We start from the raw sequence: 27,855 nt of genomic DNA on the forward strand, positions 1-27,855 counted from the left end.
TATTTTTAACTCCATTGGGGCAATACTTTTTGAAAATGTTTGTGACACAATATTTACATGATATTCTGACAACGATATTGCTGTATCATATGTTTCAACTGTCACATATTGCTATCTTGCTAACAAACTCTTAGACCTAATCAATAACGGCCCGACTCGATAGAGGCTACACATTCTACCCCCAAAGGTATACCACACATGTACCATGATTCCCCACTCATGAAAACAATGGACAACCCACTCTTATGGCCAATGATCCTAACCTGGAAAGCTATTCATAAGCATCTGACCATGTCACACTTTTAAACTCCATTTGAGTGGAAATCCAACTGTGGTAAAACATCAAATGTGCGGTAACCATACCTCTTCATGAAAAATGATGCACCTGCGTGAACCACAGTATCCAGAATGAAGGACTGTGTGTTATGTTGTTTTATGCATTAGTGTTGCAAAAAATACCTAATACAGAGCAAAATGAATTTGTATTTGCAGCCCGCAAAATACTACTTTTAACTGAGTGGAAAAGAAATATGCAACACAGTGTAGTAATGATCTTACAATGTTGCATGCCTTTTAATTTATTACTAAATACTAAATGAAACATATTTCCCACTGGAGGATTTTAACAGGATTTACCGTGGTTGACTAAATCTGGCTATGCAGCGTACTTTGGTAAATAACTAACGCCTTTCTTGGATATTTTCCTTAACGTTGATGCACATTATGTATTTTCAGTATTAATTTCCGAGAATCTAGTTCTTAAAACACACCAGCCCTTACTGGGAAATCTTTTTCTGATGGCTCTTCTGGATAAATACAGAACCAAATGTGTTCCTAAGAATGCAAAGCGTGCCTAAAATAGCGCTGTTTTGTACATTCAGTGAAAGAATTCCAAACATAATACCAAAGCTTTTTCAGTCAGGTAGCACATTAGTCTTTGGGGTGCCAATGTTAGTTGTAAGTGAATAGTCAAGTAAATGTATTTAAACAATAGAAATTAAAAGTGGTTCTGATGGTTCAGTACTTTATTCATTTCCCCCCCAAAAGAGGTGCCTTTCAGTTCAAATTAAAGCAAATAAAGGACTATTTCTCTGTTTAACCGCTTAGAATCTTTGGGCTGAAAATCATTTCAACAGTTTTAGCAGTTTTTTTACTTGCACTGGACATCTTCTAAGGGTGGGGAGATATATGGCCAGAACAGCAAAGAAAAATAATGTTTTTCCCGTTTACACAATATATGCAGGCACCGCGGTAGTTTGGAGAAAGCTATTAGAGACTTCTAGTATATTGAAGCAGATTATGAAAACAGACATAATATGAAGAATTGTTAAATCAGTGGGGGTAATCTGTATCCAGTTTACAATAACCTACAAGGTGCGGACAAGTCGTAGGTTTCTGTTGAGGGGCCACAATAATGAAAGGATTGTTTCTCGCAGAAAAACTCATTTTATACTGTGCAGGTGCGGCCCGTCACGCACAAAAGCCTCTTCGGAGTTTGCAGGATTCCGAATGTTCTGCATCCTACGATCCGACCGTCAGCCTCAAGAGGAAGGCGTGACCCATAACTTCCAGCTATTGTCATGTCTTTTTGTCTCTTTACCTGGCTGGCGCTGGATTAGAAAGCCTTTCTTCAGCAGCAGGACAGCCACGCCGGGGAAAGAAGATCAAATTAACGTATGTAAAGCCAGAGCCAAGCATCCTCATCCCCCAATCCTCCAGGTATTTGCTTTAGGTATTCAAGAAAGACGACTTTACAAAGCAGTCACCACATCTTGAGCCGTCAACATTAGGTCATTTGAATCTCGTCAGTAAAACCGAATACTGACTCCGAGATAACACAGTTTGAAAATGTAAAAGGTGCTTGTTTTTTTACAATTTAGTTGTGATAGTAAGCAATATATAACGGCAATTCAAACAAATGTAAACACCACAGATTTTTATAAGCTGAACTTTCTCAGTGTATTAAAACTATTTTCAAAGTAACGTTGTGCAGAAAGATTACACTTTTCCTCATAAGGCTGGATTAAAAGATAAAAAACTTAGTTTTCCAAAACTGAGATGACACATGATGTGATTAAATCTGAAATGGAAGTCACAAGCTTTTAAAAACCTTCACTGTATTCCAACACGTTACTGCAAAATGAAATATTGTTCAATCATTTCCCAAATGGTGGGTAGTACATCGAATCAGAACATTCAACAAACTCCTTATATTTTGTGGGTGGTTCAAATTTACATTTTACTGTTAGCTAAAACTATTGTCCTACTCACAGCAGAGAAACAGAAAAAAAGACATAAGGAGACAGAAAAATATTGACAAAGAGAATAGAGGGACTAGAATAGATCACTAGATAGATGACAGTGAGAGACATAATGAAAGTGAGAGCGGTTGCAACACAGCCCTATACGTAGATATATAGGCAGATAAGGATGGCCAGAGGGCCAGAGAGATAGACAGAGATGGTTACAGATAGAAACAGACCTAGATATTGAGCTCAAAGCTCCTGGGTGGCTGTGGTTTATTATTTTATAAGGGGTTTGTATTTACCTATTTTTGATCATTGCCATAGGCAGGTTTGTGAGGACCCTTTACCACTTTGACACCTACATGCCATAGCCTTCCTCCAAGGCCCTGGGCTGGGACTCAGGACTGCTCCGCAGCTGTTCAGACAACAGCTGTCTGCAACCCCCAGTTTTAAACATGCCCAGACATTTCCCTCCTACATTCACTCACTTTTCTTTGCACTTTTAAACACATATACAATTACCCATGTTATGCAGCCAGACCAGTCAAATTTAAGACCAACAGTTTGCTGCCAGACCTGCCAAATTTAAGACCATCAGTTTGCTTCCAGACCTGTCAAATTTAAGACCAGACCTGTCAATTTTAAGTTCAGTAGTTTGCTGCCAGACCTGTCAAATTTAAGACCAGCAGTTTGCTGCCAGACCTGTCAAATTTAAGACCAGACCTGTCAATTTTAAGGCAGCAGTTTAAGGCCAGACCTGTCAGATTTAAGACCAGCAGTTTGCTGACAGACCTGTCAAATTTAAGACCAGACCTGTCAATTTTAAGGCCAGCAGTTTACGGCCAGACCTGTCAAATTTAAGGCCAGACCTGTCAAATTTAAGACCAGAGTTTAAGGCCAGACCTGTCAAATTTAAGGCCAGAGTTTAAGGCCAGACCTGTCAAATTTAAGGCCTGTCAAATTTAAGGCCAGAGTTTAAGGCCAGACCTGTCAAATTTAAGGCCTGTCAAATTTAAGGCCAGAGTATGCTGCCAGACCTGTCAAATTTAAGGCCAGAGTTTGCTGCCAGACCTGTCAAATTTAAGGCCAGACCTGTCAAATTTAAGGCCAGAGTTTGCTGCCAGGCCTGTCAAATTTGGGACCAAGGGTTTTGCGATGTGTTTTTTACATCCTAACAGCTGGCCCCCTGTTTCAGGGTCTCATGGGAAGCTTTGCCTCAACATGCTACCTGTTTTTTTTCGCATCTCAAAGCTCAGGGGTTGCTGGGGTTTATTATTTTATAAGGTGTTTGTATTAACCTATTTTTTTGGGGAGAGAATTACCATAGGCAGGTTTGTGAGGACCATTTACAACTTTGACACCTACATGCCACAGACTTCCTCCCAGGCCCTGGGCTGTGGGGACTCAGGACTGCTCTGCATCTGTTCAGCCAACAGCTGTCTGCAACCTCCCAGTTTTAAACATGCCCAGGCATTTCCCTACTACATGCACACACTTTTTCTATGTACATTTTTTAAAACACATACACAATTACCCCATGTTTTGCAATCAAACCTGTCAGTTTTGGGACTAGCCCTACATGTCACCCATTTAAAACCAGAGTGTTTGCGGCCAGCAAGTTGCTGCCAGACTTGTCAAATTTCCAGACACAAGTTTAAGACTAGGCCTGTCATATTTAAGACTAGAACCATCACATTTAAGGCCAGGATTCCTGGCCGGAGCTGTCAAATTTAAGGCCAGAGTTGAAGTGAAGGTATCACTATATACTACTCTGCCGTGTCATTCCTGGAAAATTATATTATGTATGCTGAGTCGTTATCTGAAAGCTCAGCCCAGCCAAGTACCACGCATCAAGCATTAGACTAACGCATTTCAGTGTGGTGGGCCACATCACCGCACTGAAATGCGAAGTCACGCATTACAGGCCGCCTCAGCTGTCTGGCCAGAGTAATGTATACTGAGGGGCAGATTTATGTTAACTGGCGCATCCCCAGGGATGCGCCAGTTAATGTGCGCCACAGTGCGCCACAGCTCCGCCACCCATGGTGCGCCGCATTTACAATGCGGCACACCATGGGGCAAAAACGGCACAGATGCGTGACGCATCTGTGCCGTTAAGGAGGCGCATTGCTGGAGTTGCGTCGCAAGCGCGCGCAGCTCCAGCAAGGCTCGGTGGTGCCCCATCTTAACAATGCTGCGTCAAGACCTACGCCTGCTTCAAGCAGGCGCAGGCTTTTGACGCAGCATTGGCCTGAAAGTGACTGAGTGAAATCTTATTGATTTCACTCAGCCACTTTTGCGAGGCGCACCTGCCCCGGAACGCCCACCCTGCGCCGGAACGCCCACAAGCGGCGCAGGGCTTTACAACGTGACGCATCTGCCTAGATGCGTCACGTTGTAAATCGTTCGTAGGGATGCGCTACGTTTACGCCGCCTTGCGTGACGCAACAGCGGCGTAAACATTGCGCAAGAGCCTCATAAATCTGCCCCTTAGTACTCAGCAATTAGCAAAAGCAGCTGTTGCGCAGTCCGCGCTGCTCGCAGCCTAGGGGCTGCCCCAACAGCGCTCCATTAAGCTACACTGCGCTGGTATGACTAAGCTCAACACTATGTGACATGGTGTCATGGAGAGTCTGCGACAATGAGTGCTTTCTGCCCAATGGTTGCTGAGAGACCGGACTCAGAGGCATGCTGCCCGTGTCACGTATTTGCGGGCGGCAGTTATATTTTCTACTTTGGAAGCTGTTGAGCTGCAGTGCTCACACCATTAGTGTTGTACTGCGCTGATTCGTTGCAACTTTCGAGTGACGCAGCATGCCCCGCGAGTGCGGACCTCACCCTGCTGACCAGACAGACCGCATGCCTGTGCTGCAGCTTGCTCTCATGTCAGCTGCACTAGTACCTGGACATGACCGCTGCTGGAGAAGTCGCCGCAGCTGGCATATACATGCCGTGGTTTGCTCTGAGTGACTGTCACTCATTGACAGGTATTTAACATTTTTCTAGTTTAATATTTTTAATACAAAGCATTGTGACACTGGATGCTGGGCCTGTTAGCTACAGCTCAGCCTGCTGACTGACTGCGCTGACGGTGCGTGCTACAGGCTGCGAGCTCAGCTGGGCTGCATTTTTACCAGATTAGTAGCGTATTAGTCTCCACTCATTATTGGAGTCCAACTGACGATTCACTGGGAGACACAAGGGAGTAAAGATGAATCTGCAAGCGGGCGGGAAGCAACCAGTAGAGAAATTAAAAGCCTTTGTGTGAGCAGGAGGTACAAGGCCAAGAAAATCACCTGCAGGCCTGCCCAGTCCGGCGCTTCAGACCCCTATCACCACACGGTAACTGCAGCCCGGTGGACCCCTACACAGCCCGGCCATAAACACTTTGAGGCAGATTTACTTTGCCTGACGCATCTCTGCAAATCGGCAGAGATGCGCCAGGAAAGATACGGCACGCAAGTTCATCCTTGCGCCACCCATGATGCGCCGCATTTACAATGCGGCGCACCATGGCGCAGGAATGAACAGATGCTTGTCGCATCTTGGGCGTAAAGTTGGCGCAGTGCTGAAGTTGTGTTGCGTGCGGCACGCAACTCCAGCACTTTTCCAACTTGCCCTATCTTTAGCGTGGTGCGTCAAGCCTTACGCCTGCTTCAAGCAGGCGCAGGGTTTTGACGCATCAGCGTTGGGAAAGTGCCTCAGTGAAATCTTGTACATTTCACTGAGTCACTTTTCAGGGGCGTTCCTGCGACGGAACGCCCCCCCCTGCACCGGAACGCCTACATGAAACCTGACGCAGGTTTCATGTGGCGCAGGGCCTTACACCGTGACGCATCTCCATAGATGCGTCACGTTGTAAATGCCTCGTAGGGATGCGCCACGTTTATGCCGCCTTGCGTGACGCAACAGCGGCATAAACGTGGCGCAAGGTGATGCAACAGCGGCGTAAACGTGGCGCAAGGGGCTTGTAAATCTGCCCCAACCTATCTTAGCCTGGCTGCAATCACAGGGAAGCATATATATGGCACAGTCACAATTGAGTCCAGTAGAGCTATGCTCAGCCTGACTGGTGACTCGCAAAGCATATCTATCATGCGATCCGTGTGGTTTACTTGTGAAACCTCTGTCGCACACTGCACCTGGAACTCACCTGATGGGTGGAGGTGCTTCGCTTAAACAACATGAGGTAAAAACCAACTGGTAGTGGAGCTGAATTCTTTGTGTGCCCATGAGTGTTTATGCAACAATACAAATGTCAAGATAACTCTGGTGAATGATGGAGTGCTGGGAAAGCTCAGCTTTTGTTGTGACAGTTTTCACAAAAGAACATAAATCAGGGACATTCACAAAACTGTATTTTATGAGGATTACCTGTGAGTTACGGATTTTTCTAACTTTGTGCCCTTCAATTTCTGTCGCTTTAAAGCAGTTTTAACATTTTCTTACAGTTTCTTGTTGCTCAAATGGGTGTAATTTCTGATACTAATATGTTTCCCTCGTCGTCATTGCTTGATTTTGCTCCTGAGAAAGTGTCACTCATAGTCATTGAATGTCACTCATATTTACAGTGAACTTAGGAAAATGTCACACATAAGCAGTCTGAAACCTTGGCAGCTATGAAAGCTCTATCTGTATTCTATGCATTTCGACCTGGAAAATAATGCAGAAAGGGTTAAAAAAAAAACATAAAGTGCCCTAATACTTTAATATGTGCCTATGCGATTTGTTGATCTTTTGAAGAAATAAATCAATACAATTGTGAATCTTTTGTTGCTTTTAATTATTTTATTTATAAGCTTTTTCTTTTACTTCACAGCACAATCTCTAATATACAAATATTGTCTGAGGAATAATTTGCAATACATTGTATTTTTTTTAACAGATAGTATCCATATTACTATCAAAATTATGGTTACCATCGTGATTTAGAAAGAAAGGAGAAGAAAAAAAGTAAAATAAATAAATAAATAAAATTAAAATAAAGACCTCCTACCTAATTACCCTGCTTAGGTACTGCTATCCATCATATCTTCCTTCCATCTATAAATGGGCCCCCAAGTGCGTCTGCCAAGCATTCTCCCTTTTTTACCCTTTTCTCGAAAATTCCTTTTTCAAGATTATAGGTGGCTAGAAGCCTAGCAAGCCATTGTTGAAACATAGGGGCGGCTTGATCCAGCCAGGCTGAGACAATACAGATACACAATACTGCCATAGCTAAAAAGAGAAAGAGAGAGAATGCATCTTGTCCTTCCTTGCTATTTATCCCCAAAAGTATTATAGCAGTAGTGAGGGTAATTTTAAAATTCAAAGATTGGTCAAAAATGTTTTTGATTGCACTCTTCAGGGATTGCAACCGAGAGTAAGACACAAACATATGGATTAAGGGGCACATTAGGATGGCGGACGGACCTTCGTCCGTCCGCCACCCCAGAGGAGGAGGGACCGTCCGCAGGGGCAGCGGCGGTCCCTCCGTGCCAATTAGGATGTGACCGCCACCCTGGCGGTCACATCCTGTATTTTTAACATTGCGGCGGATGCTGCTTGAAGCAGCACACGCTGCAATGTTAAAAAAACATGTTTTCCTTTGCATGCACGAAGCTGCAGGCACCGCGTGGTGCCTGCCGCTTCATGCACGCAAAGCAGGGGGGTACCATAGGTACCCCCCATGTGCACCCCCCACCCCCCCTTCACCCCTGGGGGCCCTCATTGGGCCCCCAAAGAAAAGTCCGTATGCCTTTGCACGGCGGTAATGCCGCCGTGTATAGGCATAGTACTCCAGACATCCTAATATGCCTGGCGGTGTCTGATAGACACGCCAGACATGTTAGAGCTTGTCCGCCGCGGTTGTAAGCCGACCGCGGCGGAAAAGTGGCGGACTTAAACCAAGACCCACCAGCCATCCTAATTTGGCGGTGGGTCTTTGGTGGGTCCGCAGCGGATTTCCCGCATCCTCCGGGCCGGCGGTGGCTTCCGCCGGCCCGGAGGATGCGGGAAATCCGCGATCCTAATCGACCCCTAACTCTGCATCCGAGCTATCATATTGGGAACATCTAGTTCCCTTCTATCCCCCCCACTGTGCTATCCTTGCTGGCGTATAATACAATGAAAAAAATTGTTTTAAAATGCTGAGCTTGTAGCCCCGCAGAACAGAGAACGGACTGACCCAGCTCCAGAGAATCGCAGAAGCTAGCTTGCTCAATGCCGAGTTTGTCTGCCCAGTTCTTTCCAAACTTGTCCAAATCATCCTGCTTAAGTAGAGCAAGTTCAATATAGATCCTCCGAATAGTACAGTCTTGCCCTTCTCTAACAACATCAATAATTGAGATTTTACTAAAGCCATTCAACCCACCTTTTTTCACTCCTGGAAAACTGCGTATTTGAAGATACTTGAAAAAGTTTTTCTTATCAATGCCATAATTACATTGTATTCCAGAGAATGGGCGGAGTCCACCTGACCCTAATAGATCCCCTATTTTCCGAATCCCACACCCCTCCTGTTCTGCCATTATAGAATCCAAAAAGATTCCTGGAAAGGTGGGATTTCTAAACAGCTGAGTGTAAACATTAATTCTCCAAAGACCAATCTTTATTCTGAATGCTGCCCAGATCTTAAAGGCAGCCATCAGAGTCTTAAATCTAGTTGTTTTTTTAAATAGCTAGACTCAGTAGATTTTCGAGAGCAGTTCACAACATCTTCACCCAGCAGTAACTTATAAATGTCTGGCGACCCAGTCCTAATCCATGGATCTGTAACATTCCCACCGATTAGCCCACTCATATATTGAAAGGTGGCCGCCCAATAGTACATTTTAAAATCAGGAACTGCCCAGCCACCTCTTTCCCTTGGCAGTGACATAAATCTCAGGACTCTCCTTGTTTTCCCATGTGCCCATATAAACCAGTTTACCATATATTCGAGCGCTGCAAACCATTGCTTCCCAAATTCGAGCAGAATAGCTCTGAATAAGTAAAGTACCTTTGGTAAGAACACCATTTTAACCACATTACAGCAGCCAACCAATGACGTTGCTATAAGGAAAATGTAAGTTCTTGAATGAAATTCACTTTCTTCAGCATGATCTAAAGAATGTTTCTGTTAGGAAATATTTGCAACAATATTTTCCATTGTCATGGTGGTTGTATCACTGCATGTCACTAAATATCATGCCATACTTAGACTTACAGAAGAATTTGTGAACTTATGTTGTTACTACTTTAAGGCAAAACCAAAGGGGATGATGGATGGAGCATTGAACATTGCAAACACTCACCCCCAGTCAACAGATCTGGGTTTAATCCATCATCATTCTTTAGCTCATTCCGCTACCCCAGTTCAGACATGGCCATATGCAAATCAGTCTTACCTTGTGCCTCATGGGAACAGTCCAGCCTGAACTGCCGAGCCATGTATTCCCTGGACCGGAAACAAGCATCCTGGGACCAGTTTCGGGTTCATAACCCTCATCAGCCAGGCTATCTTGAATCCAGTGGCAAAGTGAGCAAGGGACCCACGTTTGGGCATATCCTGCCAACTTAGGGCGAACAAAGCAAAACCAAAGGGGATGATGGACAGAGTGTGGAACATTGCAAACACTCACCCGCAGTCAACTGATCTGGGTTTAATCCATCATCATTCTTTAGCTCACTCCGCCAACCCATTTCAGACATGGCCATATGCAAATCAGTCTGACCCTGTGCCTCATGGGAACAGTCCAGCCAGAACTGCCAAGCCATGTCTTCCCCGGACCGGAAACAAGCATCCTGGGACCGGTTTCGGGTTCATAACCCTCATCAGCCAGGCCACCTTGAATCCAGTGGCAAAGTGAGCAAGGGACCCACATCTGGGCATACCCTGCCAACTTAGGGCGAACAAAGAAAAACCAAAGCTAGCCTTGCCGATGGATTAAACCCAGATCTGTTGACTGGGGTGAATGTTTGCAATGTTCAACACTCCGTCCATCATCCCCTTTGGTTTTGCGTTACTACTTTAAGCTCACGGGGCATAAAGCAATGTCCAATGACTAACCAATTACACATTCAATGTCGGATTTTATGTGTAGGATGGACTGTGGCAGTGTGTTTTTGTGCATGTGTCCATGATGTGTGCCATTCTTTCTGTTTCAAATACGACGAACATGTTTTCAATTTGTTTCTCCCATGTCTACAAACTCTTTCTGATCATGAAAAGTAAAGCATTACTTGTGCACCATTCCTCCTGCTAGCACAATTGGTAAGGGTGACCACACTATGGAATATTTTACACATGCACAAATATTAGAACGCATGTTCAGTTTTAAATTATGGATTCCACTGCAATATTAATTAGGAGAAACCAGGGGACGATCATGATCTCAATTTGAAACAGGGAAAGATATTTAAAAAGCTAATTTCTATTTTTTTGGTTTAGTTTGCCTGGAATTACATAAGTATTTTTGAACAATGCTTTCTTGCTCAGTGAATTAATGTGAATTAAAACGGGGATTGCATGTGAAATTCAAACTTTGGAAAAGTTAGTGACCAATAACAAGTCAGGTGGTGTGGTCTTCCTGGGGAGTACTGGTATGGGAACTCTGAGCACAGTTTTACTAAGGGGGGGGGTTGTATCTAGTAAAATTGAGTGCATTTTGAGTGGAGGTTGGGGGCACAAAAGGTTCCTTGCCCCCACCTCACCCCTTCTCCAGCACAGGGAGAACATGGAACACTCTGCATGCCTTTTAACAACGCCCCCCCCCCCCAAGCCCCAGATATGCTCCTCGTCCATGTCCCTGGCCTGCAGCAATACCCCACTTACATTTACCAGCTGCTGAATGGAGGTGGCAAATGAGAGCAGAAATGGCCTGATATTCAAGCTGGAATGTGGCTCCCCATGCTGCTTTTGACCCAGTGAAACAGGTCTGCATGCTAGTACCTTTTTTATTTCTGTATGTTCTCTATGCTTTCTGCTGCCCCTGCCTCCCTGTGGAATTACTGCTGGATTGACATAAATCAGTCTATCCATATTGTAAAATTGAGATCCCATACTTCAACATGCCTAAGGGATATTGGTCTGCAAGTAGCACTTCAGAATTTACACCATCCAATTAAAAGTTACTTATAAAAAAACAAATTAAAGTTGAATCACTTAAGTTGGATAAAACCGTATTAGCAGGGAAAATGCATGCTTGGTATGTGATTAATTCATATCAGTTGTTACAAATTCAGCCCTATTTAACGGCATATTTCTCTGCTAATATAAAACATATTTTCTTAAATATACGAATGGGAATTAATCAGACAAAAGAGTGTATGCAGCCCTGGATTGAACAATGGGTGGATACTAACTGCAGATTATGCGGATGGCACAAGAATCATTAGTCCATATAGTATGTGCGTGTCCTAAATTGATAAAAATTCGGCGTTTTTATTTAAAACACCTATTTTTGAAGGATGTATCCGCGTGGTAAAGGATGTTCCCCATTTTTGAAGATTGGGGTTAGATCAGCACTCCAGGCCCTTGTTAGGTCCTTATCTTGTGACTCTATTCCGTTGTTATTTCAGCTAATAACATTTTTAAATGCAGGTGAAAATGTTTTGATATCACCAGTTTGAGATGTGTTAAATTCAGTCAGACACCTTGTAGTACAAACTGAACTTATTGTATCAATGTTGTGACAGATATACTTGTTGCACTATACTAAGGTCCTGGAATTATGAAACTTCAACTAATGGCCGTTGGCACTTTAACACAAAATAGGTGCTATATCTTGCTATAGTAATTGTTGAATCTTTCTATTAAAAACAACCCTTGATCAGACATAATCGATGCACTTTATCATTGTCATTGAGCTATGGATTAACCATTTATGCGCATTGGCACTTTAATATGTAATATGTGCAATATCTTGCTATAATAATCATTAATGTTTCGAAAAATGAATGTGTTCCTCTGTGGAATCAGTTTTTAGGGCTCGGCCTTCGTCCCACGAAGCATTGGCACTTTAATATGTAATATGTGCAATATCTTGCTATAATAGTCATTAATGTTTCGAAAAATGAATGTGTTCCTCTGTGGAATCAGTTTTTAGGGCTCGGCTTACGTCCCACGAAGTGGGCGTGGCCTAAGAGTCCTATTGTGAGGGCTGCGAAATTCGTACCTACCAGATTCCTGAATGCTCGTGAATTTTGCCATGTTTTTGTGCCAGCTGCATGGCAATTGTGCCTCGCATGGTTGTGTTTTTAAAAGAGAGCATGCAATAGGCCATAGGCGGTAGACTAGCTCCGGCTATTGCATATTGTGTGCGGTTACGCGCAGCAGAAGGCCATATATCTTCAATTATCTCGGCGTCACGGCCGAGATAATTGAAAACATATGCCTGCAGTGGCGCGCGCGCGAGGCCGAGGCTTTTTTAAAAAAATTCGTAGTCGTTTTACGACGAATATTCCCCTTCAAAGTAAAGCTTCCTTGAGCAGATTTCCGTCCGGTGGCATTATGAGAAACACATGAATATTAGGATTCTGTAAAAAAAAAGGCGCGGCCTCTCAATCCTGAGTAAGCCTCCCGTGGGTGTATTTTGCCCGCAGTCCTGCGTGCGCGCCTGGCGGGCGGACCTGCTTGTGTTTGGGCCTGTTTGGTGCAGCCTTGGAGATCAGTGTAATCCGAAGAGGCGCTCCCGTGAAGTCAGGCTGCTGGGACGTCCCCTTTCCCTGCCCTCTGACTGAAAGGCAGCGAAATAAACACAGCGGCCGGGTTGGGAAGACGAGAGAGAGAGAGAGGGCGAAGCTCAGTTACAGGGAACTCCCGACCGGACCGCTGCCCTTAAGCACAAAGTGAAAGCAAGTGGCAGAGTGGAGGAAGAGGCGATGGGCTCCCGGGGATAATTCCTTCCAGAGCTGACTGCTGCTGCGCGACTTTCCGTCACATCTGGAGTCCAGGAGAGAATGCCCCAGCCTGTAAGTTACTTTTCTTCTGTGTTTTCGCCTCATCTTTGCCCATCCTCCCCTTCTTGCTGGGTAGGAGTGGGTTAATGCTGGGAGAGTGCTATGCCCACACAGAGGCTTCCCTTGTTTTCTTTGTTATGGAAGAGGGTAGGCTCTCTCGCTCGCTCTCTCGCCTCTTGCTCACACAGACAGGCTCATTCACTGTATTGAAAGTATCCACCATAGTTCCACTACTGCATTCCCCATCTCATTGTGTGCCATAAGCCGCTCAGCTCAACGCTGGAACCCTCGTGGTAAGGTGGCGTAGTGGGTTAATGCAATTGTGGCACCAATGCCCCGAATCCAGCGGGACTGACTTGGCGTTTCACCCTTGTGATGTTGATAATGCCCCTGTTATTGATATTCAGAGTTCAAAACAAACGTCTACCGAGGAGGAGGAGTTGTGCTGTCAAGTACATGTAGAAAAAGCTTGCGTGAATTGTATGGAATGGGACATCTGAGGAAATAATTCACATGACAGGCTCTTTAAAACTCCACCCAACTGATAACTGCTTCTTTTTAGGAGAGCGGGTTCATTATTTATTGTCTGGTTCTTGACAGCACATGCCGAGTGCAGAGTGAGTGCCAGAGTGACTGTGAGTGCAGAGTGAGTGCAGAGTGAGTGCGAGAGTGACTGTGAGTGCAGAGTGAGTGCCAGAGTGATAGTGACTGCGGAGTGACAGTGACTGCAGTGTATGAGTGTGCAGGGTGAACACATGGATAAAACACATTGCCATTTACAATGCCATTACCTCTAACTCAAAAAAAACCGAGACCTATTGCATTTCTAATGCTTGTTATTGCATGATCTGGCTCATGTTTGATTTTATGGGATATTTATTAATGCATTGGTTCAATTATTTATAGTATTTGATGTTTTGTGTTCTGATGTTTTTATATATTATGTGATTGTGAAGTTGTTTGATTGCAATGATTTCTATTAATCACGCAATAAAGAATTTAAACCTGAAAACAAAACTAGTACCCATTCGAGGCAGAATAACTTGTAATTGGACTGTATGGACTTTCAGTTACTGGCAGGAGTCAGCGATTCCAGACCCAGAAATTGCAGCACCCCTGCACAGTGCAACTCGTGATTGGGTCATAAAGAAGAGTAGTCTGAGCAGTGAATTTATAAAAGATCATCATTTGAGAAAGTGCGGGGTGAGACCAAGACTGGCCAGTCTGAGGCAGCGGAGCTTGAAGCTGTAAAAGGCGCTTCTGTATGACTTTACAACTTAGTTGAAATTCAGTAATTTAACTGCTCGAAACGATATATATATTTTAGGACTTGATGCCTAACAGTGAAGGGCCAGATAAATCTATTTAATATATACATAGATAATTCATCTGATTTTAAGTCTAGTGCTTTAAGATGTTTAGTTGATTTCCAGCAATAGGGAACACGTTTCTTTACAAGGATTTTTGCTTGTAGCAGGTAATAGTGTTGTTGTGCTGATTTATGGAGGCGATGTGCTGACTGAATTTTAGCTGTCGCTGGAAGGAAGCTGTTCCATCACGCTGTGTCACTCTGGGAGTATCAGTTGCCTGGACAGGGTTGAAACCAATCATAAGTGGAAATGACAGCTTCTGTTACCAAAGGGAAGCGCATGTTTTATGCTGTGGTTGTGGTGGAGTTAGAGTAATGCTCATCAAAGCTGTCAGCAGCATCCTTCCATGCTCCGGAGCAAGAGGACCTGCAGTGCCAGGAACTAACTTCTTCTATTGTAAGTCCCTTATAGCTCTATTATTTAACTGGCATAAGTGATCTTGAAACGGTATTGCCGAATAATACGCTTTATTTATTTATACATCGGTAACGCCAACGGAATTGTAAATAGGAATCTCATCGTAAAATTTCTGTTCTCATTAACCAGCTTTGGATACATGCTTAAACCGTAGAGAGAAGACATAGCAAATCCATAATTTCTTAAATCAATTTATGTAAAAGCACCCTCATTTATTGATCTAGAAGACAGTTCTTGAGTGGTCCTAGTCACTATTTTGATTTACTCTGCTAATTGGTTTGGCATGATGTTGTGGGGTGGTGGTGTCTATTTAACACTAGATAATGGGTGTTAGAGCTAAATCTCCAGAAGTAATTTGGGGATGATCAAAATATTGGGGTTTTGTAAAGTATTGAGGTTCAGGCAGGCTCCCACTGACATTGAATTTCCAACAAATTGCTTTCTCATTCACCCCAGGACATATGCCTAATGTCAATATGGTCAATATCGCTAGTTAAATGACCGAGAAGTCCTCTTATACTTCCAATAGTCTAGTTTAACAGCATGTTAAGTCATGTTTTTGAAACATCTGAGCAGTATTTTCTGTACCCTATAAATGATTTGGAAACACAACTGAAACTCACTAGTCCTGGTTGACTCAGAAGAGATGTTATGCCAGTATCCAACTAGAGCCTTATTTAGAGCTTGGTGGAGAGAGACATACTCTAAAAAGAATCAGATGTCTGTCCACTATATTTAGAGTACTGTTGACGTCAACACCCTCCTAATATAGAGGCCCAGAGGTCTGTTCATTTTTGTGTATGTCCTGTATCTGACTAACTCCAAATAAAGGTCTTTCAAGCGGATGTCTCCTTCACTATGCCACTTGGACCACAATTTTCCAATAGGGCTCAATATATCAATATTTCCTTCTCTAAAACTACAATTTTTGCTGAAATAGTAATAGGTGCTGGAGTGTAATTTGCCCGAATCTGCCCTACTCCAGTTCTAGGTACCAGTATATTAACAGAGAAGACCACAGACTGCTCAGTCTGAGGCCACCTGACACACTTCCATAATGAAAATCTGTCCAACAAGGACAGGTTCCCCATTGTGCATCTGTTTCCATCTCCTTTTAAGAGTTAGTAACATTTCAATGGTTTGCGACTTTAAATTGTCGTCTCATATCTCTGCTATCTCTAATTATTCTCCATTAGGGGAGGACACCCCTTTCATGCCCCCTCCTAAAATGAGATTTAGAAATGGTTGCAACAACCCTTTTTAGGTTTCGGCTACCGTCCCACTGCGTAAGCAGTGGGTGGGCGGAGCCGAAATCTTTTGTTGTTAGTAGGGGGCCTTAACACGCCCCTCTTCTCAATTGGCTGGCCTCGTAAATGCTGGCCAGCCATTGGGGGAGAGGAGCGTCACTGAGTTGAGGGCCCGCCTAGACGCGATTCGGGGGCGTTTCCGGGTCTTTTTTTAAGTCACGCCCTCTCCTCTTCCCATTGGCTGGAATTTTACCTTCCAGCCAATGGGAAGGGGAGAGCACGCCCCCGAATCCCTACAGGAGTGAGTGGTGCTTGCTGCCCGAATCTGGTCCGGCATTGCCGGCACCCGCCGTCGATGCTTAATCTCCCCGTGCCTAACAACATGAATTCCCCGGCTGCCATGTATTATTGGGTAGGCGCCACTTCCTATAACAGCATCTTAGAAAGGAATGTATCCTAGACTCCGCGACTCACACCATGAAGGTGTTTAGCTAAAACAATTTATTTGCCGACTATCTTAAAACTGAATCAAATGTTTTCTGTAGTGTATACATTTTTCTTTAATTACATCTATATTTGCATTTTCAATTTACCGTCTCAATGTATGAGTTATATTGGCTACGTTTTTCCAAAATGCTTATTTTCGCCTAATGTTACTGACTATTCTTGGTGATTTTTGCCGACCGTCCGGTTAAACGTCTCCTTTCCAAGATGGCTGATGTTCTCCTGTCGATGATTGGCTAGTCGTCTCAGTTTAGAATAGTCTCTCTTTTATGTCATTGACAGCAGAGGTTTATGGCAGGCCCCAGTGCAGCGAAGACGAGCTGGTTGCAAATGGACAGGAGAGGTTGTGCGGTAAGCGATGCGAGGGCATGGTAATGGTCGGGAGTGGGGCTTTGGGGATTCCACCGCAAGTTGCACATAGCTTCTTTCAAAGGGTCTCTTTGAATCTCCCATACAATTGCTGTGGATAACTCATTCTAAGTATCCCTCGCGTAGCAGTCCTGGAGCCACATTGAATCCCGTGTTTGTAGGATTACTTAAACACATTGCGAGTGCTGCTATTCTGCAAGTTTCACGGATTGTACTCCAGAGCGCGGGTGTAGAGAAGTAACGTGTAGGTGGGACGCATGTTTCCCAGGCTGAGGAAGTATTTGTTTCTTGCATCTGTTTGCCAAGCAGTAGTTTGAATGAATAGGACCCTCTTAATCAAACTAGTGGGCAGGGGTACATCAATTTAACACATAACGTCATCATTCCTCTGATGTTCCTGCTGACTCTCTCAGTGCTGTGCAGAGACTTGCATACCAGTATAGGTGTATGCGTGGTGCACGTGTAGCACTACGTGCATTTATCCTCTGTGAGGATATGTGCGCAGCACTGGATCTAGCAGACTTGCACGTGTAGTGGCTGGTGAATGTTTGCTTTATGCTCTGCACATGGTTTGCCGAATGAACATGCACTGGTACAACTGTGGTGGGTTGCCAGCCAAGAGGGCATGAACAGTTGTGCATGCAACCGTAACTGCATGAGTGGTGTATGTGGCGCGCTTCCCCGGTGCATGCATATGTGGCCCATGTTCAGCGCTTGCTGCAGTTCTGGGTGTACAAAGAATTGAATGTATATGTACCACGGAGTGCATGCGCTATCGTTGTCATTGGATATATAAGTGGTGCATCTGTAGTTCTTGGATTATAGTACCATAGTATACATGAAAGTATGTGTAGTGCATGGCATGTCGAGGTGTCATTTGTCCAGCACTCAGTATCACGTTTAGAGTGCACGTCTATTACGGGGCGCATGAGAAGTATACGTGCAGCATAGGCACGTTACATTTGTGAGTTTGGATTGGATCTCCACTGCTGGTTGTGAGCGGTGCAGTGAGCGGTGCATGTAGTGTCTGATGTATGGGCAGTAGTACCCGTCGCATGAGTTGCAAGAGACTGGTTCATGTGCTGCACTGTGGCCCGCAGAACGAGGATGAGTAGGGTCTGCGATGTGTGGGTTTGTCTGCAGCACGGGCAGTATGAGTGTTGCCGATAAATGAAATGCATTTGAAGCATGTGAGAGCAGGATTGGTATATACGCAATGCCAGGTGGAACATTCGTTCATGTTCAGTGCTTCTTGGAAGAATACTGCATGGATAGTGTTAGATTAACTAACAAACCAGTTGTACCAGCAACGAACCAGTTGTACCAGCAACTACTTTACGATTTACGGTCCTAGGAGGGTGTGTGTCTGTGTAACATGTGTGCTTGAGTTGCTGGTGCGGAGCATCTGGATTTGCATGCGAGACATTGGACCATACGTAGTATGTGCAGAACAGAACACTGTGTGTGAACTGTACATTTGTAGTGTATTGTGTTTTGGTATATGTGTGTGAACCAGTGGGTATATACGTGGTCCATATTCGGCCCTTAGTAGGGTTCTGGGACATGTATAGGATAGTGTTGTACAGAAGTGGGTTTACAAGAAGTGCGAGTGTAATATGAATATATGTGCACAATTGTGTGTTTAGGTTCTTCATGCACAACTCAAGCACGGGGTGTGTGTGATACGTGTGCTGTCTGCTGCACGTGTAGTACTGGGTATGTGTGAGGCGTGTTCCGCACTGAGATATGCTTGTAGCACAAGGTGTGCATGAATGATGCCCGTGCGAAATATAGGGACATGAATGGTGACCGCAGCACTGTGGTGTGAGTGATATTGATGCAGTGCTTCTTGCAGAAGTACTTCCTATGTACGCATGTGCAACTTAATGTGATTTATTTGTGCAGCCTCAGGTACATGAGCTGCACTGGAAGTTTGAATGGCGTGGCTGTATGAATGGAGCATGTACAGAGTCCAGTGATGAATATAACTTATTTAGCATCTGGTGTCTGAGTGGAGCATGTGCATCCCTGGTGCATTATGGTGCTTATGCAGCTGCAGGGGGTACGAGGTGTGTGTGTATAGTAAAGGAAGGAGAATTGGTCCATGTTCAACGCTTGGTGCATTTCTCGGATATGTAATGTAAACAGTATGTGAGTAGTGTCCTACTGCAATGGTACACTGCAACTGACGTTTGCAATGGTAAGTGCATGATTATTGCGAGTGTAGTGCTTTCTCACGAGTGGTCTATATTTGATTCTGCCCATGAGTGGTGTTCTAGCTGCATGCGTTGTGCATCTGTAGCACTGGTTACACCAGTGGTGTATTTGCTGCACATGGGACATTTGCAGGAGGGATCCAACTTGTGCACTTGCAGTTTAAGTTGCTTTTCTGATGATTGTGCAGTACTAGTTCATTCTGTGGTTCTCGTTCAGTGCCATGTATTTCTTTTGTGCTCCTGCAGCTTAGGGTGTGCATGGTCCAGGTGATGTCCCATGTGCGTCTCTGATGATTGTACAAGGCTAGGTTTGTTTGTAATGCTCTACAATGCTTGGCATGTTTATAGTGCAGATGCAGAGCCAAATGCACCCAGTGCATGTACTATGGCAAGTGTTCCGGTGTGCATTTAACATGGCACGGACCCTTGGACAGCTGCGGATGTGTATGATACATGAAAGTAATTTGAAGTACAGAGTGCAATAGCAATTCGTTGTGCAGCATATATATTAAGTCATGTTCGCTGAAAAAAAACTAAAGGCTAAAGCAACATTATAGTTCGGTCTTGTAATGTTTTGAAGACGACATTCACCATTTCTACTCACTGACCTAAGTATAACTTGCACCCCAACAATTCACTGCTTATGACCTTCTATTACATCTCTCGTGACATGTAAATGACGTCACTGAGACATCTAAAAATACACCATCAATCAATCACATCACTGATGCAAAACAAAAACTGATCTTTCTCTGGAAACTCTGACCTAATGTACAACTATCTATCTATATATATATATATATATAGGCTTTTTGCTTTTTCACATGTGCCTAAAAGTGCTCTACTTCGGTGCCTTTGCTGGTCAGGCCAATCCAATCTCTGCTCTCATTTCACTTTTTTTTTCTTTTTTACTCTTGCAGTGGTTTATTATTAAAATGTTCTTTTTGAAAAACTATATACCACATTTAGATGGTGGTATTTTTAAATTGTATTACTTTTTTTTACTCTTTTAATGTCAATTGCATATGCTTGCAAAAAAAAAATCCTAATGCCAGACATATTGCCTTTGCCAATGCTTGCTTTTGCGTTTTTCTAAATCTTACTCTAAACAGTATCTTCAATTAATTCGGTCAGTGGTCCTTTTATAGCAATAATGTTGCCCTTCATCGTTGAGTGCAATGAGTGCAGAGTGACTAGTGAGTGCTAGGGAGTGCAGAGTGACTGCCGAGATTAAGCTAATGGCAATGAAAATGACAATGCCATTTATTTTTCTTTCAGTGCTGCAAACCTGTACATATGCGCAATTATATTACCCGGTTTAACAATTTTAATTTTATTGATATTGCAAAGGTTACACCTCCTCTGAGAGGACTGGAATTCATGATAGGAGATTTCTGGAATACAAGTTTCTATAAGCCAGATGAGAGAAAAAAAAGGTCACTCATTGGTTTTCCTCTGATAGTGGGCACTTTGAATAACAAGCATTTACAATGCAACGGTTTCGCCTTTGGAAAAGTTTGAGCTATTGGCATTGTAAATGACAAAATTTGTATTTATGTGTTGGTTTTGAAAACAGATAAATAAATGCCATTGTCATTTACATTGCCAATAGCTCTAACTTTTCCAAAGGCGAAACCGTTGCATTGTAAATGCTTGTTTAATTTTTAAAGTTGTTTCCAAATTGCAAAATGGGTTGAGATAACTATAAATCGTCATTTCGCAGTGACAAACCCTGTGATTTTGTGATTGCCAGTGTTTGCGACTGCAATATTCTGTAGTACATCTGACCCCCACTTCTTTCTTCTGAGTGTTCCTGTTGTTAGCAGTGAATGAATCAGTGGTGTAAAGAAACTTGAGGGGGCCCACCTGCAAAGTACATGGAGCCTCCCCCCTCACTCCCCCCCCCCCGGATGCAGGCAGGAGCTTTCAGGCCAGAGGCTCTCCTCCTGTGTACAGTGGCGGTGGCCCCCTTGAGCTCGGGGCCCCCCTCCACACCGCTGGTGCTAATGTTACCCCACTGGGATGGATGTAATATTTACTCTGCAGTAAACTGCTTTCCTTAGCAGATTGCTTTTACTGCCCTATCTCTGAGAGGGTCTCTCTGATATTGTTGTTCAATGACAATGTGTTGCTTTAACAATTGAAAAAGAATGCAAAGTGGATGGTATTTACCTCTTGAATTAAAAATGGGCCGTGCGTTGTGGAAATCCCTGAAAATTAAAACATGCAACTGCCATTGGTAGTCTCATTTTTCCCAAAATGCCTCAATTTTTCATTTTATGTTCTTAGCTTCATGCCACACATGCGATACATGTGGGGCTATATTTATCAAATTGTAACACAGTGCAGCAAGTCACCTTGCTGTGCTGTGTTACAGGCAAAGGTCGGAGTGTGCCATATTTATCACAATACGGCACATTCCTGCCTTTTCATAGTGCTGGTGCGCAATGTGCTGCCGTGCCAATGTAGACACTCCTGCACCATGGTGCAAGGGTTCCTGCTTTCTAAGCAGCATTGCTTTTGTGCAGGAAGTGACCCCTTCCTGCACAAAAAACAATGCCCTGAGGCATTTTCCTCTTTCTATGTGTGCTGCAGAAGGCAGCACACTTCCAAAGGAAAGGTAAAAAAGAGGAAGGAAGGAAAAAACAAGGAGAAACAAAGATATTTCTCCTCGTTCTGCCTCCCCAGGCAAGGCGCAGCATTTTTGCGCATTCCCAGGTCTACCAGTAATGGTATTTCGGGGATGCATCAAAATCCATGGGTGATGTGTGGAAACACCCATGCACCACCTCCTTCCTGGGGCAGAGTAATGCAATGCTACAATTGGTGCTGCATCGGGTTACTCTTAATTTATCAAGCCAAACACGGCCAAGCAAGGGGGGCTTGCATGGCTTGATAAATTGCATCTGAGTGGTTGCGTCGCTTTTGTACCACGTTGTGAAAACAACGCAACCCCTTGATAAATATGGCCCCAGCGTTTTGTTTTTCTCATATGCCTTGCCTCACTGTTTCGTATATGATTCCTGTTTCCTGCTCTCTGTCAGAATGTTGAAACCCTACCATGGGTCGACTAGTGAAAAACCAACGTCTGAAAAATGAAGCAAAAATGTGATGCATACATGTTCCATTAATCAGGCACCTATCTTTTTTCTTTCTTTGAAGGGCTTTCAGGGGACTTTGCACGTTCTGGACGGTATTCGGCCCACACAGTTAATGGCGTTTGGTCTGCCTGGAATGCTTGGTCACAGTGCAGCCGGGACTGCAGCAGAGGCATACGGAATCGTAAGCGTGTCTGCAACAACCCCGAGCCGAAATATGGAGGGCTTCCTTGCCTCGGCCCCTCTGTCGAGTATCAGGAATGCAACATTGTGCCTTGTCCGGGTGAGTCTGTGAAGAATGTATGGGGGGGGATGCACTATAGGTGAGTGGGACTTAAAATGACTCGCACTTGGACATGTGCTGTTTGGAAGTCATTTTGATGTGCAGATATTATATTGATAAATGTAGTAATGCTGGCTAAACTGAGAGACTGCCAGTTAACCTGCTTCCATGATTCAGAGCAGCTGCCCATGAGATTCCCATTCATTCACTATCTACATGCTTTCCTCCATTCCCTCTACAACTGTCAAGGTGCGTGTACAAAATAATGTTGTGCTCCGTCTTAGAAAGTTTTTGATGTTAGACCACAAATCAGAATCATGTAGTATGATTGGTAGGTTTTTGACCTTGTACCATCGAGACCCAGTCCCTGATTTACTAAAGGTTTGTACTAACAACTTTCACACAAACCTCTTTGTGCCCCGCCCCCCCTTGTGAATACATGAGGGGCATTTCTGGGGTGGGCCAGTACAAAAAAACAAATCTTTCAACGTATTGTGATCTAAGTTGCCTGAAATCCCAACATCAAGTGAAATCAGGGACAAGCAAGGTGCCAAGCAGTACCACATTTTAAACGTACCTCTACTATGTGTAATTTATTATAAAGGACACATCTTACATGTCTTACCCGTTGCTGATGTAGGGGTTTGTACTGGAATGTGAGCCTCCAGTGCAAATCCCAAGCTAGACTCTGCTGGTGCAGAACAGCATAATTTAGCATGAGGGTCAATAATGATGTCAGTATCAGTGGGCCATCTTATTTTCAACAGCAGACATTTCTGTTCTGTGGATAAGTAAACTCCTAAAGTTATAGTGTTACCATGAGACTCTTTAGAAAGTCAAGATAAACCAGGAAACTGGGATATGAGAAACTAACTTTTGCAGCCAGACCCAAATCCTAACGGATAGCTTCATACCCATGTTTGATGAGGAAAGACCCTATTGACTTATATGCAGACTGCCCACGAGCAAGTGCAGGTAAGTGTATGGCTCCACTACTACTACCGTGCAGTCTTGATAGAGCACTTATTATAGTGAATCTCCCTAATGCCTGCCTGGGGCATTACGCCTAGATGTTACTGAATGGACTCTAAGTTCATCTACCACAGTTGGCTTTATACAGCCCATGCTCATGGTTCACTGTACTTTCATTTTGAGGGTCCTTCATAGACCCTGTGCCATGACTGCCTATATTCAGTGCGCAATGTGAACGGAACTCATTCCACTGCAATCTGCTATATTCATTTACCTATGCATCAATGTTTTCCGCAGTTGGAGAGGGGGAATAATTAGACCTCCAACATAATTACCACTACTTGTTGGGGGCATTGTAACTGGACTCTACCTGTGGGGGTCCCGTGGTTGTTTCCTGCCTGCACACGCTCTCCCCCGCCGCCGCTTGGACATCGCGGCTGCCGAGGGGGGAGAGCTACCGGGACTACACTTCCCAGCGTCCCCTCACTGCCAACGGGGGCGCCGACCTGCCGCATCACACAGCTACGCCTGGAGGCGCATAAGAACCAGCCGCCCCAGCGGCTCAGCGGGGGCCACTACTTGTTGGGGGCATTGTAACTGGACTCTACCTGTGGGGGTCCCGTGGTTGTTTCCTGCCTGCACACGCTCTCCCCCGCTGCCGCTTGGACATCGCGGCCGCCGAGAGGGGAGAGCAACCGTGACTACACTTCCCAGCATCCCCTCACTGCCAACGGGGGCGCCGACCTGCCGCATCACACAGCTGCGCCCGGAGGCGCATAAGAACCAGCCGCCCCAGCGGCTGAGCGGGGGCCACTACTTGTTGGGGGCATTGCAACTGGACTCTACCTGTGGGGGTCCCGTGGTTGTTTCCTGACTGCACACGCTCTCCCCCGCCGCCGCTTGGACATCGCGGCCGCCGAGGGGGGAGAGCAACCGGGACTACACTTCACAGCGTCCCCTCACTGCCAACGGGGGCGCCGACCTGCCGCATCACACAGCTGCGCCCGGAGGTGCATAAGAACCAGCCGCCCCTCCCGCTTCGCGGGACTAGCCGGGCTAAGCCTGGGCAAAGGGCGGGCCCTCTACGGCTCTCAGAGGCCGAAGGAAGACGGGACGGGCTACCCCCCTTGACCTTGTTACATCACTGATGTAAAGACTTCTGATCCCTCCTTACACACTTGTTAAGGGATACCCCCATTGGACACTAGCCGAAAAGCTCTAAATACCACCAGAGTGTTCTGTTGTTTTGTAATAATCCTACATTAGCAAAATCCATCATGATTCGTAAGGGGGCTACCAAGAATCCTATCAGTCAAAGAGGCTTACGTCCTGGGTCACAAGACCATGGAAGGTTATCACTGTCCACTGCCAACACGAACGTATCTTGTCAGATTACAGAAAGCACGCCCACCAAGTATTCTTCTGAACAAACCATTAGTACAGCGCAAAACCTTTCGCTATTGGACGAGCTAAATTCTCTTTGTATTACTAGGTATGCTACTGTAGAAGATAGAAATGGATTTAAAATCTCCCCACCTTGCCCTCCTAAAAGAACTAGCATATCAATTCCAATTGACAGCCCACGGGAACACCTTTCATTACCCAAAAATGTACTTACGCAAAATATAGTACCTCCCCAGCTCTTACCCAGCAAAAGGAAGTGGGATGAGGGTAATCCCACAGGGAACGAACCCAAATTACAAAAACTGTGCTCTAGTCCTCCATCGAGCATAGTCAATCTCCCCCTAAATTCGGAGGAAAAATTAAAATTAGATCATCCAGAACCTCCTGTCAACCTGATTTTTCTGTCCCAGATCGAACAACTGGTGAGATCAATCATTTCTCCATTGATTGAAAAAATTACCACCCTAGAGGACAGGCTGCTGGGAATAGAGAAAAGTATTAGGGCTAACTTATCTCCCATTGAAAAAATCGTAAAACCTAATTGTTCCCACTCACTTGGTACAACCGAAGTCTCATCGCCATTATAAAAAACAGTAATGATCAAACTAATCCTTTAGTCACTAACTCACTACCCCCAATTGTCCCCAAAGTCTACTCCAAACCTGGTTTATCACAAAACACTGCTACTAAAGTAAAGCCTTATAAAACAACTCATATAAAGTTACCCCCAGAGGCTGCTCCTTTCGTGTGTGTCCTTGCGGGAGTTCCTCCAATCAAACATGGAAAAAACGAATGGGAACAAGACCTACTAAATAAAGTCACGTATTGGCTAACTAAAAACAGGCCCTTGCCTCTAGACCTTGATGGCACAATCATGGCTGTTAGAAGGGTGGGCTGGTTAGGTCCCCTACAAAAAGACATTGCCGGCGACTTGGTTTTAATAAGATTTAGAAGTAGATTAATTGTACCCTACCTCCAAACTTTGCATCCCCAAGAAGGTGACGGCCCTATATCCATCTGGGACCTACACAGTTTTTATCCAAGCAGGGCAGCCACCCCTCGACCAAGACCAATGGCAGAGACAATTTATACGAGGGGTAGAAGCACTGTCGCATTGATTGGCGGCGGCATCTCCGTTTTTAATCATCCCGTAACAATGGACAATGGCTACAAACATAGAAAATTATGAATTCTCATATGGAACCAGGGAACTTATTTCCACAGTTTGGATAAATGTTTTTAATGTATGTACGTTTGTCATGATTGTATTTTAACTGTATGCTTTTATGATTTTTAAACCAAAATCAAATAAAGCTAAGAAACTGAACTGAAACAGTGCGCAATGTGAACGGAACTCATTCCACTGCAATCTGCTATATTCATTTACCTATGCATCAATGTTTTCCGCAGTTGGAGAGGGGGAATAATTAGACCTCCAACATAATTACCACATTCAGAGTAAAACGTGGACTGCTTCTCTCTCATTCATGGGAAGATTCTTAGAGAAATGTGGATTAAGGAATAAATAGATAAAATCAACATGATTATTGCACAATCATTCACATCTTCCTATAATTGCACACCTAGACAGAGCACCCTGAGACAAGATAAGGTCATCCCGCTGGTCCCTCATGCATTACGCTAGAAAAGCTTCCACAAGAGGTCTCCTCAATAACTTCACATTATTACAGCGAAGTTCTCTCCAGTGTTCTAGTGTGCCACTGATCCGCTAATTTGTTTTATTCTTGTATTCTCCGCTAGAACATTTTTTATGAGCCTGATTTATAGTTTGGCAGATGGGGTACCTCGTCACAAATGTGGTGGATATCCCACCTGGCACATTACAAGTCAGTTTATAGCCTGCAACAGTGGATGGGCTATCCGCCATGTTTGTGACCTAGTTTCCAATCCACCAAACTCTGCATTACGACCTAAAACCAATAAATAATGTAAAAGAATACTGTGCTTTAAAGATAGATGAGAAGTAAGTTATTCAAAGCTAACAATTGTTTTTCCAGAACTTGTAAAATATATATTAATTAACTAATTATCTCTATGCATAATAAACTAATTAGCTCTCTGCAGAGAAATTTTTATGTAGTTCCACATTATTGGTATTTAGTTACACATTGCAGATACACCGGGACTTAAGACTTACTCTGCAAGGACTCGATGTTTCACTTGCTAAAAGTAAACATGCATGTTTCATAAATATACTTTCTCTTTTGTGTGACAATTTTCAGATGCCGTCGGGTCCCTTTGTGTGTATAAATGAAAGCAAATCTTATGTACATCGATTAATATGTCAGATAAAGATTTATCCCCAGGGTCCTTTGCAGTCTAGAACACTATAGGAGTTAACTTAAAAGACACCTAGGATATAACCAGTAAGGGAGAGGGGTTCGGATTCCCTCTGAAATCAGCAAGTCGCAAAGTTTGACCATGTGTAAAGAAAGGACAAGAGTTAATGGAGTAGAATGCTTCATCCGTGGGAATTTGCTAATATCAGATGTATGTGAGAACGCAGACGGTAAACAGCCCTCACAACAAACCCGTCACCCCACATGCTATTACAACGCGGTTGTTGCAAAGACCGCGTTGTAACAACGCATACCATTAACCCGCAAGTCGAAACAACGACTTGCTGAGGGGGGAGAAGGTGTTGGATTTAAAATCCAACACCTTCCCTACTGTCCGCACAGACTGGAGTTGGAATAGTAAATTATACTATTCCAACATCCAGCGCCCCCTCCGCAAGTCGTTGTTCCAACTTGCGGGGTAATGGTGTGCGTTGTTACAACTGCGTTGT

At 44.2% G+C, this 27,855-nt stretch overlaps 1 protein-coding gene across 1 annotated transcript in view; it reads left to right on the forward strand.

Moving 5' to 3' along the window:
• Positions 1 to 27,855, forward strand: part of SEMA5A (semaphorin 5A) — a 1,863,338-nt gene that overhangs the window by 1,743,926 nt on the left and 91,557 nt on the right. The window contains exon 18 of the mRNA XM_078687625.1: positions 22,452 to 22,670. Within this exon, the coding sequence (XP_078543751.1) occupies positions 22,452 to 22,670 (219 nt within the window). The remainder of the gene's footprint in view (positions 1 to 22,451; positions 22,671 to 27,855) is intronic.

This window comes from Lissotriton helveticus, chromosome 4_1 (genome assembly GCF_964261635.1).
Source record: "Lissotriton helveticus chromosome 4_1, aLisHel1.1, whole genome shotgun sequence".
In the NCBI taxonomy this organism is placed as follows: domain Eukaryota; kingdom Metazoa; phylum Chordata; class Amphibia; order Caudata; family Salamandridae; genus Lissotriton; species Lissotriton helveticus.